Source organism: Gymnoscopelus braueri, assembly GCF_963280865.1.
Source record: "Gymnoscopelus braueri genome assembly, chromosome: 15".
NCBI lineage: Eukaryota > Metazoa > Chordata > Actinopteri > Myctophiformes > Myctophidae > Gymnoscopelus > Gymnoscopelus braueri.
This window is the reverse complement of record NC_137620.1, coordinates 33,089,523-33,107,013: the sequence shown is the minus strand read 5'-3', so window position 1 is coordinate 33,107,013 and position 17,491 is coordinate 33,089,523. Positions and strand designations below refer to the sequence as shown.

Below are 17,491 nucleotides of genomic sequence, written 5' to 3'. Positions count from 1 at the left end.
CAACCCGAGCACACCCCACTATTCTGCATGGGGGAATAACATAAACTAAAACATTACAATTCACGCTGGCATGCACACACAAACACACAACTCAAGTTCCCACAGCTATAACACAGGCGTGTTATGTGGATAAGAAATTAGTTGAAAATAAGCAGTGAATATCAAATCTCTTGTTCTTTGAAGTTATGAGCCAGGCAAAACAACTTTTTGTTTGGCTTACGCTCTGAATACAAAGACACTCTTTGAAGTGACTTCTTTTTTATTTTATCTTAAATCTCAAAACGTGGATACACCGTAAATTATACATTTTAAGGTCCTATCTCTGTGTGTATTTGTGCACAGGCCAAAATCTCTGCATCTTTGGTGGGTAATCTTTACTTAATCCAACACAGATCCAAGACTTGAGTGTAGAGTACTGACCATGTAATGCATTGGCAGCAGTGTTGGCTTACTGAGATAAATTAATCGGTTATGAATCATGCATATAACATTTCCAGTTCTACAAATCAACATAAATATATTATGAGCTCGTAATGATGAATGAAGAGAGTGCTCAAATTGAGTAACACTCTTGAAAGTTCTTCTTCAGCTGGAAAGTTAGTTCCAGCTCTCCTAAAATCTGGGATAGAAATATCCAGTTTTTTTGTATTTGTTTTATTAACTCGTCAAATTCTGCTATGGCTCAGCATGCCAACGACAAGTTTGGGCGAGTTTAAAAAAAAAAAAAATCACACAGAACCAGAGATAATGCGATCCGAAGATGTACTGCTCCATTCACTCCCTGTTTAACTTATTACTTAAGAATGCTTTATCTCGGCTCCTGTGTACCTTTTTTTTTACTATGTATTTTTTGGCAAAACATGCAATTTTCAACTTGCCACAACTATGGAACGGATTACCGCTATTATTATTTTTCCCACATTATACGAGACCCCTGTGTGTGTAATGAGGGGATCACCGTGCGGATAGCATTCACAGAAAATATTCCATGATTTTTCAAAGGTAGGTAAAAACACTAGTTTTCGCTGGCACTGGGGTGACATTATTACTCTGGCAGTTAAAGAGTTAAGATATATTTTTTGATTTTTTTTATGCCTTCATTGATAGGATAGTAGTCTGTCTGACAGGAAATGGGGAGAGAGATGGGGAGTGATCGGGACTCAAACCCGCGACGCGCTGTTAGGCTACTTTGGAGCCTGACATGGCCAGAAATGTCCAGTTTTGTTGTGTTTTTTGCCAGACAATAGAAAATATAGAGGGTAAAAAGCCCTCTTAACTCTTACCCTGCCAGAGTTTTTTCAGAACAGTCTGTAGCCTCTGCCAGGGTTTTGACCGATTTTGGTACCTTTTCGCATAGCCACAAAATATTTTTCTCAAGTATGATTGATCCCCAGAACATTTCTAATCACAGATGAGATTCAGGTGTGGTTTCACAATTGTCAACGAGGTCAATTTGACCTTGTTGTCATGTGTTGTTTGATGTTTGAAAATAGCTCAAAACCAGTAGTTTCAAACCAAAAAACATTGTGAATTGTTTGTCCGTTTCAATTTTAACATTGAAGTGGATGGAGCAGCAAATCTTTGGAAATTGTTATCTCCTTATTCGTTTGGAATATCGAAAAGGTGTCAATACTAAATAATTAGAGAATCTTTTTAGAATTTTTTTTTTTTTTGAAAAGTTTTTTTTTTTTTTTTTTTTCAGGACGTTTTTAAACGTCTTTGGCAGGCAACAGCTAATTTCTCAAAGACGTTTATAAACGTCTTTGGCAGTTATAGAGTTAATTTAGTTTAGTAGCTTTATTCACACAGACAGACAGACACACTGACGGACAGATCATTATTTAAATGCAAAACAGAGTATGTAATCCTATGCCTTATCCTTCACAGGAAAACATTCTGGAGAGGATTCACCTCCACATTGTGCCTGAGGAGACCGATGCCTGCACCTCAAAGTCTTGCATCACACACCAAAAGTTTGCAATGTCAGTGTATGAGCAGGTAAATATATGAACCACCTCCCATGTCAGGTGGAAACCTTGCATCTCTTTTTACTTTTCAGGACATGGAAAAAAATAACCTGTGTTCCAATGGATCCAATGTAGTTATTATTTAATTCACAAGCTCTTTTTAATTCACACTTTTCATTCATTGGTTAAATATTTGTAAAATCCACAGACACACTTAACCACTTTCATGTTCAAAATTCTTCAGAAATTGCGAAAATAGCCGATCTACAAGTTCAAAACGTGTGTAATGTGTTGTGAGCTTGTAGATCGGCTATTTTCACTACTTTCTGCAACACTGTTCTACGATAATGTAGGGCATTAATTTACAAAAAAAAACTATAAAAAGTTGAAAAATATGGAGATACAAGGGTTTCTGTGCGACAGGTTTTCTGCGATATCCAGCATGGCAATTGAACTTGATGAACTCATTCTCTGTGCTACCATACCAATGTGAGGAAGAGATGTTTGACAGCTAATTTACCACCCACTGAAATATTGCTTTGTATTACTGCACCAGTCTGTGGAAAGGGTGGTTGATTGTAAGGCTAGTTTATTTGTATTGCACATTTCAACAACAAGGCAATAAAAAAATGCTTTACACAGCATTGTAGTACTTCTTGTCTAGTATATTTTCTCCCACATTGCTTTAACCACTTAAACCCTATACTTCAATGACTGCAGTCCTTCAGAGGCCCTATACTAGGTTCCCTACTTTTTACCCTTTACACCAGGGGTCGTCAGGGGACGTTTTCAGCCCAAGGACCCCCTAGCTGAGAGAGAGAGAGATGAAGCAGGGATGAACCCCTCTATATTGCATAAAATTGTGTTTTAGATGCAACTTTTTCTGTTTGCGTGGTCTGCTCTTTTTTCCCTCTACACCGATAGCTCTTTGCCAAGGCGCTGCGAGGCGTTGTGAGCTTGTAGATCTGCTATTTTTGGCTAAAGTTCTCCTCAGAAAAGGGAAGCTAGGGTTCAAGTGGTTACGGTAAAAAAAGAAATCTATCACACAAAGATTTGGCGGACCCCTGTAGTAGCTCTGAGGACCCCCTAGGGGTCCCGGACCCCCTGTTGAAGACCCCTGCTTTACACCAAATCTCTTAGCTGAAAATAGCCGCTCTACAAGCTCGCAACGCGTCATAACATGATGCGCTCTGAGCTTGTAAATCTACTATTTTCACCAAATAATTGCCCCAGATAGGGAAACTAGGCTTCAAGTGGTAAAATGATTTAGTCAATGCGCAAGATTCCAACTAGCGCCTTCTTACAATTCAAGGACACATTGACCCCAAAGAAGCAAAGCTATGTGCATTCAGACTTGAGCGTTGTTTCACACAGAAAGGCACATGCATCACCGTCTGAGACACTAGTGGTCTAATCTGTCATGTTTGGACGTTGGGTTACCCCACTGGAGGAGGGCGGGAGCCCCCCGGTCAGATTCCTTTTTAGAGCAACAAGATGAATCATAGATAAAAGTACACATACATTCCAGTTCGCACACACCCTGCTCTGTCACTTTGATTCCCATCCCTAAATCCCATAGCAATGCCTGTTATCACCATATCGAGTCTTTAAACCGCCCACTGTAATTGGTGACGCACCTTATATATGCCGTCAGTGAATCAGCTTTTCCCCCACTCCATGGCGCTCATTCCCATGACTATTGGATTGTCACGGAACACACACACGCATGAGCAGAATACACACACACACTAGATTATGTGAGTTGCACTCGGTCGATACAGGATTGATGACTTGAGAAATTAAATTGGACACATGATATATCAAGCTCTGAGAAGTGTTGAGCTAAAGAACTAACAGCATCGTGATTGTTGGTGTCACGATCAAATTCAAGCTCTGACTCACTCTTCTTCTGTCACCAAGGATACTGTTGCTAGTGCTACATCATCCTACACTACAACTGCTTAATTTTTTATCGCAGGTCTTTTGACATTCTTATAGTTAGGATGCTGCCGTGCATTGCATGCCATCAACTTTCGTGGGTGATAGAAACCACACCAGTGGTGGAAAAATACTGAAATGTTTTACTCAAGTAAAAGTATCAATACTGCAATGTAGAAATACTCTGTTACAAGTAAAAGTCCGGAATTAAAAATGTACTTGAGTAAAAGTACAAAAGTATTGGCATCAAAATGTACTTAAAGTACCAAAAGTAAAAGTACTAAAATGTTTGAAAATAGCAGATCTACAAGCTCACAACGCGTCGCGATGCGACGCGTTGTGAGCTTGTAGATCGGCTATTTTCAAATAGCCTAGGTATAAAATAGGGCTAAAGTGGTTAATGTATGTTTTATAATGTAATATTTATTTAATTTATATCTGCAAAGTAACTAGTAACTAAAGTTTTCAAATAATTGTAGTGGAGTAAAAGTACAACATTTGCCTCTGAGATGTAGTGGAGTAGAAGTAAAAGTAGAGACAATTGGAAACACTCCAGTAAAGTGAAAGTACCTCAAAATTGTACTTAAGTACAGTACTTAAGTAAATGTACTTAGTTACTTTACACCACACCCAAAATTGGTTCTTTCCTTTTGACCTTGATATGAAATGCAGTCCCACTCTTTTTTCCACAAAATGACCCGCTGACTTGAAAATGAGTCCTTGGTTGTGGCCGAGGGGAGCATCACTAACACCCCAGTGTCCGCTGTGCTTTTCTACCCTGCCTGTCTTGCAGTCTGTGTGCCGTAGCTGCGGGGCGTCCTCTGACCCTCTGCCATTCACGGAGCTGGTGCACTATGTCTCCACTACTGCCCTCTGGTAAGCCACAGATCTGTTTTGTGTCCGCAGCCTGCATTAACCACTTAACACATTGTGTGCCAGAGGTTTATTCAAATATTGTACGTTCAGTGCCTGCTATTCTTCCATCCACTTACGTTGATACGTTTCGTGCTGTAGAAGCCCCGACGCGGAAGTGCATGTAAACAAAGCGTGCGTGCGAGACGGCGGAGGATCCCGACTAACGCCTGGAACAATAATATTTCTAACGCGATCCTCCATTGCAGAGTGATCGCCGATCGAAAATGGCTCACTTCCACCACGTTAAAAAGAAATGGAGATATTAAGCTTTTAGTCAAGTAGTTAACATCGGAGAGGCCGACCGGAAGGATTTTTGACATGGATCCATATACGGCCTCTCCTTCTCAGAGACTCCTTGGATGATCCCAAAGTTTCGTTAGAGCGCCCCACGTGGGCCCCACGAATAAAAAAAGAATTGGTCAAAAATGGTCCGGACCGTTTATGGCACCCCCCGCATGGATTCTCAAAAACGATCCGGACCGTTTTTGGCACACAATGTGTTTAAGGAGTAGTTCACCCAAAAAATTACTTATTTTCAATTCCACACCCCATGAAGCCTTGAATTCATTGATTATTTTTTGTTTTTGTCTCATTCTTAAGCTATTAATTTGATTACCGCCTCCTATCGGCTAATGTTTCCGGTAGGAGACACAAAGTAGATTCTTTGTGTCTCCTACCGGAAATACACCCGGTCATCAAATTATTGGCTTAGGAATGCGACAAAAACAAAAATAAATACATGAATTCGAGGCTTCATGGGGTGTGCAATTGATAGAAAAGAAGTCCTTTTTTGGGTGAACTCCTCCTTTAAACCCAATATTCTTTTCTTAGTGAAGTGGACCATGAGTTACCACTGTACTTTGACCATTTTCTTTCATCTACACCAAATATCTTCGCCAAAAATAGCCAATCTAGATCTGCTATTTTTGGTGAATGTCCCCCCCCCCCGAATAGGCATGCTTTGGTTCAAGGGGTTGAACTATTATCTCCCCTATTATGATCTGGCCAGTAATAATAACTTTTCTGTTAAACCGTCTATCGTTGACATGTTTTCTAGCTCAGTGGTTCTCAAACTTTTCCATGTCATTCCCCCAAAATGAAATGTATTTGGCCGCAGACCCCCATCTCAAATATTTTGTTCCAGTTGGACCCCCAGAAACAAAGTTTTGAGTTACAAATGTTCGCTTAAAAATATATATTTATTCAAAGGTTAGCACAAATTTTCACGATTTAGAAAAAATAGCAGATCTACAAGCTCGTAGCGCGGCACTCGGTGCCGCGCTACGAGCTTGTAGATCTGCTATTTTTGAATAGCCAAAGTATAAAAAGTTACAATTATTGTGATGCTATTAACACATTTTGCTGGGGACCCCCTGGAACTCCCCCAAGGACCCCTGGGGGTCCCCGGACCCCACTTTGAGAACCAATGTTCTAGCCGACATTTTCGCACCTCACATACTCCAAACCGTCCAGAGCCTGTCTGTAGACTGTTTATTTCTCCTCTCTCCTGGTCTTTCTTTCTCACATCATCCTTCTTTCTGACAATCTGCAACTCCGTCTCTTCCCCCACAGCCACCAGATGAATCACAGGAGAGATGAGTCATTTGGGGAGGTGTTACAAGCGGCGAGCACCATCGGAGACATGCGTAACTGCCCAGTAAGTAGCAGAACACTTACTGTACAGTACATGAAGGGTGCACAGGATGAGGACTCTGCTTAAGGAACCGTCGCGACAGTCACCCTCCCTACCACAGCTATAGAGTACGAAAGTCGTGATGTCAAAACCACGACCCCTGGGTCATAAAGACACTTACAATCACCTAGTGCATCTCCAAAAATGTGAATATCGTAGAACAGTTAATTTCTTTCTGTAATGTAATTCAAAAAGTGAAACTGTCTTATACGTATTCTAGATTCATGACACTATAAGTACACTATTTCAAGCATATTATTTTAATCTTGATAATTACAGCAAAAAATATATAATTATCCAGTATCTAAAACTATCTCAAAAGTGTAACTGCAAAGAAGTAATTCCTTAAATTAAGAACTCATAATAATATTTTTTTAATGAAATTATGTTTTCTTGGATTAAGTGTCATATTCCTTACATGTACTTTGCCACTGTATTTAAATTGTTTGAGATGCACCTGTGTTCCATAAAAAGATGGGCTGTGTTCCAAAAATAAAAAATAAATGAAACTATGTATATATCGGGATCCACAACGGCGTGGCTCCAGTGTGGATCTCGGACTTCATGTGGCCTGTCAAGTCAGTCCTCTATGAAGTCAGTCTAGCAGTCTACTCTATGACATATCTATGACTCCAAATTTGGGCACGGTCTCAGCCTGATCAGAGCCCCCATTGACTTCCATCATGTATGAGGTACTTCTTTCACCTACTAGCCGTGTGCATACGAAGTTGTGACTGATCGTTCCCACACACACACACACACACACACACACACACACACACACACACACACACACACACACACACACACACACACACACACACACACACACACACACACACACACCTCTCCCTCCAGGGAACAGGGTGCTTTTTGTACCTCGTTATTAACTTAATACGTTTTAACAGCACGGCGTATTTCTTGATTCAAGTGTCTGCCTCTTTCTATCTGTCGGAGCCCTTAGAGTGCGATTGCTAATTGGTAATCCTTGCTGTTGGCTAATGGTCTCTTTCTCTGCGTCTCTCCTGTGTTTCCAGAGTAATTGTGGCCAGAGGATCAGAATTCGTCGGGTACTTATGAACTCCCCGGAGATTGTCACCATAGGCTTCGTCTGGGACACAGAGCAGTCAGACCTCACCGAGGACGTCATCCGCTCATTGGGCTCTCATCTCAATCTCTCTGGGGTAGGTCTGTTCATTGCTGGTGTGCTGTTATTGTTTGTTTATGCATATATTTTAAATTTGCCAATACCTGACAGTTACTTCATATAGACCGGTCATTTCATGGCTCCGAAAATAGTCTTCAGTAAAAAAAAAAAGACAGAAGTTGGAGATCCAATCAAAAGCCTTATTCAAAGACTGCTACCCTGTACAAATAGTCTGATTAAAGATATAAGTTGCATAAGCGTTGGCTGTACCAAAACAAAATGTGCATAAACCTTGACCCTTGAAGGGCGCGAGCCTCAAACCTCTTTATTGTAGGCCTCGACCCTGTGGCTGCTGTGTTGTCTGCATCTGTGCGTCCATAAAGACAGGTTCATGACGGCTGTATTTCTTGACCCCTCATGGCGGGGTCAGTTTATTTTGGTGCGACGGCACATATGTGGGGAATAAAGTAGGGATTTATTTCTCTGTAAGTCGGGGTCATTGCGTAAGCAGCCAGCGCCCAGTGCCCACTTGGCTCGCGCGGCTGATGAAAAAGCCCCTGCTGGCCTGGGTCAACGTGTCCAAAACCCCACCCCTTTGTGTGTGTGTGTGTGTGTGTGTGTGTGTCTGTCGTGTAGTTTTAGTAGTACATGTTTGTGTTTTGTTTGTGGGTGTGCTTGAGGAGGCTCTGTTATTCGTTTTTCTTGTTTATTTTCACATTAACTTGATCAAATACACACGTGTGCCTCAAAGCCCTTATGCAAACAGAGTAGAGTTGATACTGTTACAGCTGCCTTCTCCTTTGGATGCTACATTATGTCCATGTTAAAACTTACATGAATAAGTCTGGTTAAAACACACACGAATAACAGTGGAACTGAGGTGCAATTTGCAGAAATAACATCCGTTTACAAATAAATAGATATAGGCCTATAGACATGCGGGAAAAAATTATAATCTAAAGATTTAATCTTGCTCAGTTCTAGTGGGTACAAAATGCTTAACTCTGTGTAGGATGAGCTTCACGGAAAAGAACAGAAGGGAACAACAAAACAAATCAATCAGTGCAGTTCACATCAGGGCAAATGTTCATAAGCGTGAGATTGTTGCATAACTTTTCCATTGAAGTATAGAGACCCTTTATTTGACAGCTCCCCTCCTCGCGCCTCTCCAGAGTTTCGAAGGCATTCCATCACAAGGATTAGTCTACCACCAACCCACTGGAGCGCCACAAAGACCTTGATTCATGGGGCCATTTCATGTGACTCTCTCTGGTGTTTAAAGGAAGCCTCCCCCTGCTTTGAAATCCTTTGTCTCAGTCGGGGGAAAAAGAAAGAAGGCGAGAGAACCGGCTGTTCTTGTTTCGCCCCAGGCAGGCGAAACAAGTGGCCGTTACACAACTCTTCCCCCATTGGCCCGTGCAGACTTGAGGAAGTGTGGCATGGGGCGTCCAGGAGAATGGCTGTTGTTTAAAAAAAATTGTGTTTTTGGAGGTTCAAGCATGTTGCTTTCACCATGTCATCTCGTTTTGAATGTACCGAGAATTAACCTCTTATATACTGTACTTATAACCACCTGTAGTTGTCCTGAGTTCATCAGGGGTCTGTACTAGTCCTCCTTTTGTCCCTCTACACTAAATATATTTGCAGAAAATATCTACAAGCTCAGAATGCGTTGAAACATAATGCGTTTGTGAGCTTGTAGATCTTCTATTTTTTGCCAAATGTTTGCCACATAATAGGGACGCTTGGGTTCATGTGATTGACTCAACCCCTCTACTGCACCATCACGTTACAGTACAGGCTCTCTCCCCCGATGCGATGATTGGTTCACTGATGAAGTCATTATTTTGCCCGCTGGGAAATCGAAGCATATAAAATTGAATCTCAGTGCCTGTATAGCGTGTACATGACTTTATAAACTCACTCTCTGAGCACTGCGGCCATGCAGGCTGTGACGGCCCTGATTTAACTCTTTAAGACCGGGAACGCAGCATCTGTGTGTCATATTTAGATTTCTTTGGGCTATTCAAAAATAGCAGATCTACAAGCTCATAGCGCCGCGCTATGAGCTTGTAGATCTGCTATCTTTGAAAATTATGAAAAGTTGTGCAAATATTTGATTATTATTATTTTTTTGGCAGACATTTGTAACTCAAATCTTTGCTTCTGGGGGTTCCTGGAACTAAATATTTTACAAATGTTCGCTTTAAAAAATACATAGAGATTTTGCCACGAATTTTCACGATTTTTCAAAAATAGCAGATCTACAAGCTCGTAGCGCGGCACTCGGTGCCGCGCTATGAGCTTGTAGATCTGCTGTTTTTGAATAGCCAAAGAAATCTAAAAAAATTACACACACACATATGCGTTCGCCGGTCTTAAGGGGTTAAGCCAGCCGTTATCTGTGTTGATTGTCAGATCAATTGGCGGTTCATTCCCTCAGAGCTTAATCTATAAACAGATGGGGTAACTGATCCTGCTAGCTATCGGCATCACTCACTGCCCTGCCCACTTGCTGGTGCAGCATTGATGCTGTTGAGTAATTGATGTGTGTGTGTGTGTGCGTGTGTGTTCTGTGTGCACATGCGTACGTACAGCTCTTCTATAGGGTGACGGATGAACACGCCAAAAAGGGAGAGCTTCTGCTGGTGGGGATGATCTGCTACTCGAGCCGCCACTACTGTTCCTTCGCCTTCCACACGAAGACCTCTAAATGGGTCTTCTTTGACGACGCCACAGTGAAAGAGGTGAGAGTAAAGTACATAATGGTAAAAGATGCATAAGATAACACCCCTGGAGTTTTTACAGTTTTACTGTCAAAACTAAAGTACATGTGAGGTTAACCCATTAACACATTGACTGCCAATCGCGTAGATCTACGCGAACCTATTTAAAGCCGCCACGTGCCAATCGCGGAAACCTACGCGAAGTGGTCTTTCTTTCGAAAAAAAGTTCACGTTGCACTTTTTTTCACTTCCGGTACGACACATTTCATTGTAGCACCACCGGAAACGGAATTATCCGGGTTCCGTTTTTTCCGATCGTATCCGCTTCCTGTCTAAAATGAAACCTAAAAGTCGATTATCTCGGTTGTTGTTTTTCTCATCGCTGATCGCTGTTTAGCGTTCACCGCTGTAGCTTCAAGATGGCGGATCGCAAAGCGAAGCGGTCTTCACTGCTCGTCTCACACAGATCCCCTGTGTGTTTAGAACCAAATGAACGTGCACTTTTAACGGATTTAGCGAGGTCTGTGGCGACATGAAAAAAACAAAAAAACAACAATAAAACGCTGGCACTGGTGAGTACATTATGATATTAAACTCTGGCATGGAATGTGTTAAGACCTGGAACGCATCCGTGTCACTTTTTAGATTTGAGCTAAAAAGCTTTATTTTACACTTTGGGCTATTCAAAAATAGCAGATATACAAGCTCATAGCGCGGCTACGAGCTTGTATATCTGCTATTTTAGAAAAATCGTGAAAATGTGTGCAAATCTTTGAATATATATTCTTTTAAAGCGAACATTTTTAACTCAAACCTTTGCTTCTGGGGGGTCCCTGGAACAACATATTTTGAGATTTGAGATTTTGAGATTTTCAGAATACTGTTGGGATTTAGAAGACATTTGTAGAATCGGCTTCAGGTCTTCATGGGTTAAACAATGGTGTATATACACTGCAAAATCTGGAGTATTACAATATTACAATACAATATTTAACCACTTAAACCCTATGTTCTTCATGGACCCCCAGGAGTCTATCCTTGGCCCCCTCCTTATTTTTTTATTTTTTTACCTCTACACCAAATCCTGTTGGCGAATATAGCTGATCCGCAGTACAAGCTCGCATCGTGACGTGTTGTGTGAGTTTGTAGATCACCTATTTTCGCCTATTGGCTATTATGAAATGCCCAGAATATGGACGCTAGGGTTAAAGTGGTTAACAACTGAAACTGAAGCCGAAAAACAGCTTCAGAGTTGAATTGACAGTCGGACCAGACTTTGCTGTGTGTGCAGAATCGGATATTAAGAAAACACCAAATGCCAGCTCATTGAAATGCGCAGCATTTATATATACTGCATGCGCACATAATTTATTTAGCAACAAACCACATTTTAGCAGCCTAACTGCATAATGCTGTTGTTGTGGTTGTTGCATTCCTCCTCCGGAGCAGCAGAAAGTGTATGAAACGTGCTGCGTTTCCGGAGTTGATGGAAGTGAGGGGCGTAGCGGGTGTTCCATTCTCTTTATCAACATCAGCGCTCTCTGTATCGCCCAATAAGGGCTCCATCGATTGCCCACGTAAGGAGTCCAGGTTGATGAGCCTTAACCCATTAAGACCGGTAACGCATCTGTGTCATTTTTTTTTTCTTCTTTGGGCTATTCAAAAATAGCAGATGTACAAGCGCATAGCGCGGCACCGAGTGCCGCGTTATGAGCTTGTAGATCTGCTATTTTTGAAAATGTGTGCAAATCTTTGAGTGTATATAAAAAAATTTAAAGCGAACATTTGTAACTCAAATCTTTGCTTCTGGGGGGGTCCCTGGAACAAGTTATTTTGAGATGGGGGTCGGCGGCCAAATACATATAATGTTGGGGGTCCTTGACATGAAAAAGTTTGAGAACCACTGATATTATAGCAACATACGTTTATAACTGTTAGGATTTAGGAGACAATTGTAGAATCCCCCAGAAGAAAAAAAATGATCACTTTAAAAAATATATATTCAAAGATTTGCAAACATTTTCACGATTTTTCAAAAAATAGCAGATCTACAAGCTCATAGCGCGGCACTCGGTGCCGCGCTATGAGCTTGTAGATCTGCTATTTTTTTAATAGCCAAAGAAATCGGAAATGACACACAGATGCGTTCCCGGTCTTAAAGGGTTAATAGACGGCTCCCCTCCCTCCCTTGCTCTCTCTCCCACAGCATTCCCTTGCTCCCTCACCACTAAAACACTGCAGCACTGTGTCTGTGGAAGCAGCTCCCTCACTGTGCCGCTGTAGTTGTGGTGCTGCTGTGTGTGTGTGTGTGTGTGTGTGTGTGTGTGTGTGCTCTGCTTCAAATAAGTTGCTGGCTTGAGTCTTGGCTGGTTTAGAGTTTCGTTGGTCAGAGGATGCATACAAAATATGTGCTGTCAGCCCTGACTGACCTCCTGACGTCTTTGTGTTGTGTTTTTAAACCCATTAAGACCTGAAGCCGATTCTACAAATGTCTTCTAAATCCTAACAGTTTTCTGAAAAACGTATGTTTCTATATCAGTGGTGCTCAAACTTTTTCATGTCAAGGACCCCCAAAATGATATGTGTTCGTCCGCCGACCCCCATCTCAAAATATTTTGTTCCAGGGACCCCCCAGAAGCAAAGATTTGAGTTAAAAATGTTCGCTTTAAAAGAATATAAATATATTAATTTGCACACATTTTCTCGATTTTTCAAAAATAGCAGATCTACAAGCTCGTAGCGCGGCACTCGGTGCCGCGCTATGAGCTTGTAGCTCTGCTATTTTTTGAATAGCCAAAGTGTAAAATAATGCTATTTTAGCTCAAATAAAAAAGTGACACAGATGCGTTCCAGGTCTAAATGGGTTAATGTGTGATACAGTCATGAGTATATGTGTGTGCCCTTTTCTCTACCGCAGAGGTTCTCAAAGTGGGGTCCGGCAAAATGAGGAACACTTTAACCACTTTAACCCTATTATACTGAATATTTTGTACAAATCTTGAAGAGTTTTGAATCTGCGTCAAATTTTTTAACAACATAAATATTCTGTTATGGAGGACCCCTGGCACTAAATCTTTTCACATGGCCGTCTGCGGCCAAACACAGTCAATTTAGGGGTCCCTCACATGAAAATGATTGAGAACCACTGCTCTTCGTGTGCTCACATGTGTGAGTGCGCCTGTGCCTTTCTCGAGCCCCCTCCCTCCCCATATCCTCCCGCCCCATCCCAGAGTGTTCTCTCTCCCAGACTGCGGTGCAGCAGCTTGCTGGCTCGCTGTCAATCCATCAGTAGCTAGTGCTGTGTGTGCGCTTCCTTCCTCCCTCCCTGGCTGGAATGTAGGAGCTACAATGACTGCCAGCACAGAAATGTTGTTGTTCCAAAATATGATTACAAAACATTGATTCATAAAAGGATTCCAAACGACAATGTTTTTTATTGGCGGGGAGGAGGGGGGGTTATAAAAACATATTTTATAGTTAAAGAGATGGTGAAACTCCCTCCCTCACAATAGGGAACTAGAAAAAGTGCTCCTCGGAGCACAGGTCTCCACCAGGTCAGGTAGGTTATTGTGGGCCAGCAATGTCATGGCTATAGACATGATGTGTAACGATTTGCGTGATATTTGGACAAAATGTGTAGAAGTAATATAAAAAAATGTGCGCTATAATAGGCAAATATGAAAAGGGTGGCATTTCTTCCTCGTCCTTTCACGGCAATCGGACGCTGCGTTCATGATTTGAGGCAATTTGTTCAAAGCAAACCACTCCTGCAAACTTTGGAAGCCAATTTTAGCCAATCAGGATGGAATATGGAAAATCAGACGGATCCGTCTTGATCACATGACTATAGGGATAATGTGTACCGATTTGCGTGATGTTTGGACAAAATCTGTAGGAGCAATAGCCAAAAATTTGTTTCGCAAAAATAGGCCAGAGCTTGGCTGTCAACGGACGGACGAACACACACACACACACACACACACACACACACACACACACACACACACACACACACACACACACACACACACACACACACACACACACACACACACACACACACAACATAGTCTCGGCCACGCCTTCGGTCTGGCGGAGACAATAAGAAGTCACTAAGAGCTCCAGGCGTAGTTGTAGTGCACATGCTCTGCAGTGTTAATATTGGCTCATACTCAAACCAGTGTACAGCGAAGGTGCATTGTGCTTGCGTCCGTGCTGCATCTCGTGTTTCGTTTCTTTTCTTCCTGTCTCTTCTTTTACTGTCATCCATGGTGTAATTCTCTTCACTAACACCACTCCTATTTCATTTTATCACCTCTTCCTTGTTCCTTGTTACCCCCCCCCCCCCCCTTTACTCTTCTATCCTCGGGTCCTTACCTCGCTACCTCTCCATCAATCTCTACCTCTCCTACCTTCTGCTCCCCTCATCTCACCTCATTTGCTTAATTAAGGAACATGCTAGCATCTGTTAGCTCGCAGCCTGCCTTTGTGGCGTTTCTTGCGGCTAGGCACGTACTTTACCTAACCCAGCTTAGCTAATGTGATTGTGAGATTCTGCCTCGTGAGTGAGTAGCATTTACACAAGACCCAATACAAAATATGCTCTGCAGTGGCACTGAAATATACCACTTTGTTGTAAAAAAAAAACCAAATCCATCTCATCTCCTCCTCCTGGTAGTTAGGGAATTTTAGCAATATGTGTGGACCATCTGTGAAAAAATTTACTACCAATAGCTTTCTTCACCAATGTGTTCTTATAGGTGTCTAGAATCACCTCTCAATTAATATAAACCCAAATCCTTGTGGAAAATCCTGGAGAGCCAATCAAAGTCAAGGAGCCCAGAGGGCTTGGGTGAAAAATATGAAAAAAAATAAAAGTCTAAAATCAACTTGTGAGGTGTCTAACTAGGGGTTTTGAGGGGTGCTGAATCCATTCCAACCATTATTTTTGAGTAAAAATGTCTCCCTGGCCATATAATATTGGTATATTGGTTATTGTTAAGCTGTAATGTAAAGCACAGTGTATAATCAACGGTAGGGGATTGGAGTGTTGTTGAATTGATTCTATTCTGAAAAATTAAATAAGAAAATATTGCTAAACACTTGAAAAGAGTGTACACCTACTGTGCACATGCTCAGTGGGATACACTGTCTGCATGTGGGGACTTAAGGAGCCCCAAGGGCTTCGGTGAAAAAAACGAAAAGTCTCAAATGAACTCTAACTAGGGGTTTTCAGAGGTGCTGAATCTAATCCAACCATTAGTTTTGAGTAAAAAGACAACTCATTTTCCATAACAACATATTTTATTACATATTACAAGAAAAATGTAAAGTAAGAAATGTGCATTATTGATGAAACCTGGTGTCAGTCTTACTCAGCCAACACCTCATCTTCCTCACTCCTTTTCTCATCTGCCTGGTCGATTTTCTTGCATTCTCCATTACACTTGCCACAAGCAGATATACACTTGACCCCCTGCTTTTTACAGCAGCACCTGCGTGTACTACAGTCTCCCGCACAGTTGCAGCTGATGAATTTCAGTAGATAGTCTGGGGCAATGGGGTCTGTGGTAGGGACTGGTGCATAGCCTTCTCCTCCCAGTTTCCACCCGAATTCGAGGACATCCAGTGATGGACTTTGTAGCAGTAGCCAGTCTCTGGTTTGGAGATATGCCCGGAGAGAATGCTGTGCTGCAGCTGCTGTAGTCTGGGGCAGTTTCTCTGGTCTGACATTCCCAGCAGCAGCATGCTTGCTGAACATCTCAAATCTCAAGTCCCCCGAGTCTTTTGGTGGTTTCCCGTGGTACATGAGTTTGAACAGTTCATGGCTGCCTCGGCTTGGTCTGTCTTGCAGAGTTTACTTAGTATAGTTGGTTTGCCAAAACCAACTATACTAAGTCAAGACCAAGTCAAGACCAAAGAAGCTCTGCTATTTGAGTTGACGCCAACACCGATGTCTCTTTTTGACAGAAACCAGAAGATGCGAAAGCCAGACAAGGCTGCCCTAGCAAAGTTCCTGAAGGCATTTGTGGAACCTGTCGAGCAACCCCCATGCCCGAGCCTTGTGATCGATGGTGGTTGGCTTCTGCACAATGTCAAGTGGGAGGCTAACCTCACCTGGAAGGACATCGCTGAGAACTACCTCCGGTTTGTGAAGGCCATGGGGAGCCAGCACCTCCGGATCACTGTGGTCTTTGACGGATATGTTAACTCGACCAAGGACCATGATCACGTCAGACGTACAAAGCATGCATGTTGTGACATCCAGATTCGTCCAGACATCCAAAACATCATTCCTAGAGAAAAGTTCCTTGACAACAAGAGTAACAAGGCCCAGCTCATCCTGCTACTTGCTGAGACATTCAGTAGTAGTGGAATCCGTGTACAGCAATGCTCCGATGATGCAGACACTTCTATCGTCCAGGCAGCTCTAGATGAAGCAAGAGAGTCCGCTGTTGAGGTGAGAGCTGAGGATACGGACATCCTGGTTATGCTCATTCATCATAAAGCAGACCACTCCATCTTCATCACAGCAGCAAAAAAATTATCTTATGATGTTGCAAAGATCCAAGAGGCCCTCCCAGAGAAATACAGGAAGTATCTGCTCTTCCTACACAGCTTCTCGGGCTGTGATACTGTGTCTGCAATTTTTGGTTTTGGCAAACCAACTATACTAAGTAAGCTCTGCAAGACAGACCAAGCCGAGGCAGCCATGGACGTTTTTCTTGACATCCAAGCCCAGAAAGAAGCCATCATCACAGCCGGCTGTGAACTGTTCAAACTCATGTACCACGGGAAACCACCAAAAGACTTAGGGGACTTGAGATTTGAGATGTTCAGCAAGCATGCTGCTGCTGGGAATGTCAGACCAGAGAAACTGCCCCAGACTACAGCAGCTGCAGCACAGCATTCTCTCCGGGCATATCTCCAAACCAGAGACTGGCTACTGCTACAAAGTCCATCACTGGATGTCCTCGAATTCGGGTGGAAACTGGGAGGAGAAGGCTATGCACCAGTCCCTACCACAGACCCCATTGCCCCAGACTATCTACTGAAATTCATCAGCTGCAACTGTGCGGGAGACTGTAGTACACGCAGGTGCTGC

General features: G+C 42.4%; 1 protein-coding gene across 1 annotated transcript in view; it reads left to right on the top strand.

The window, feature by feature from the left end:
• usp53a (ubiquitin specific peptidase 53a) overlaps positions 1-17,491 on the top strand; it is a 61,760-nt gene that overhangs the window by 16,545 nt on the left and 27,724 nt on the right. Inside the window, exons 5-9 of the mRNA XM_080451876.1 lie at positions 1,888-1,998; positions 4,699-4,781; positions 6,393-6,477; positions 7,551-7,697; positions 10,258-10,407. Of these exons, the coding sequence (XP_080308002.1) occupies positions 1,888-1,998; positions 4,699-4,781; positions 6,393-6,477; positions 7,551-7,697; positions 10,258-10,407 (576 nt within the window). The remainder of the gene's footprint in view (positions 1-1,887; positions 1,999-4,698; positions 4,782-6,392; positions 6,478-7,550; positions 7,698-10,257; positions 10,408-17,491) is intronic.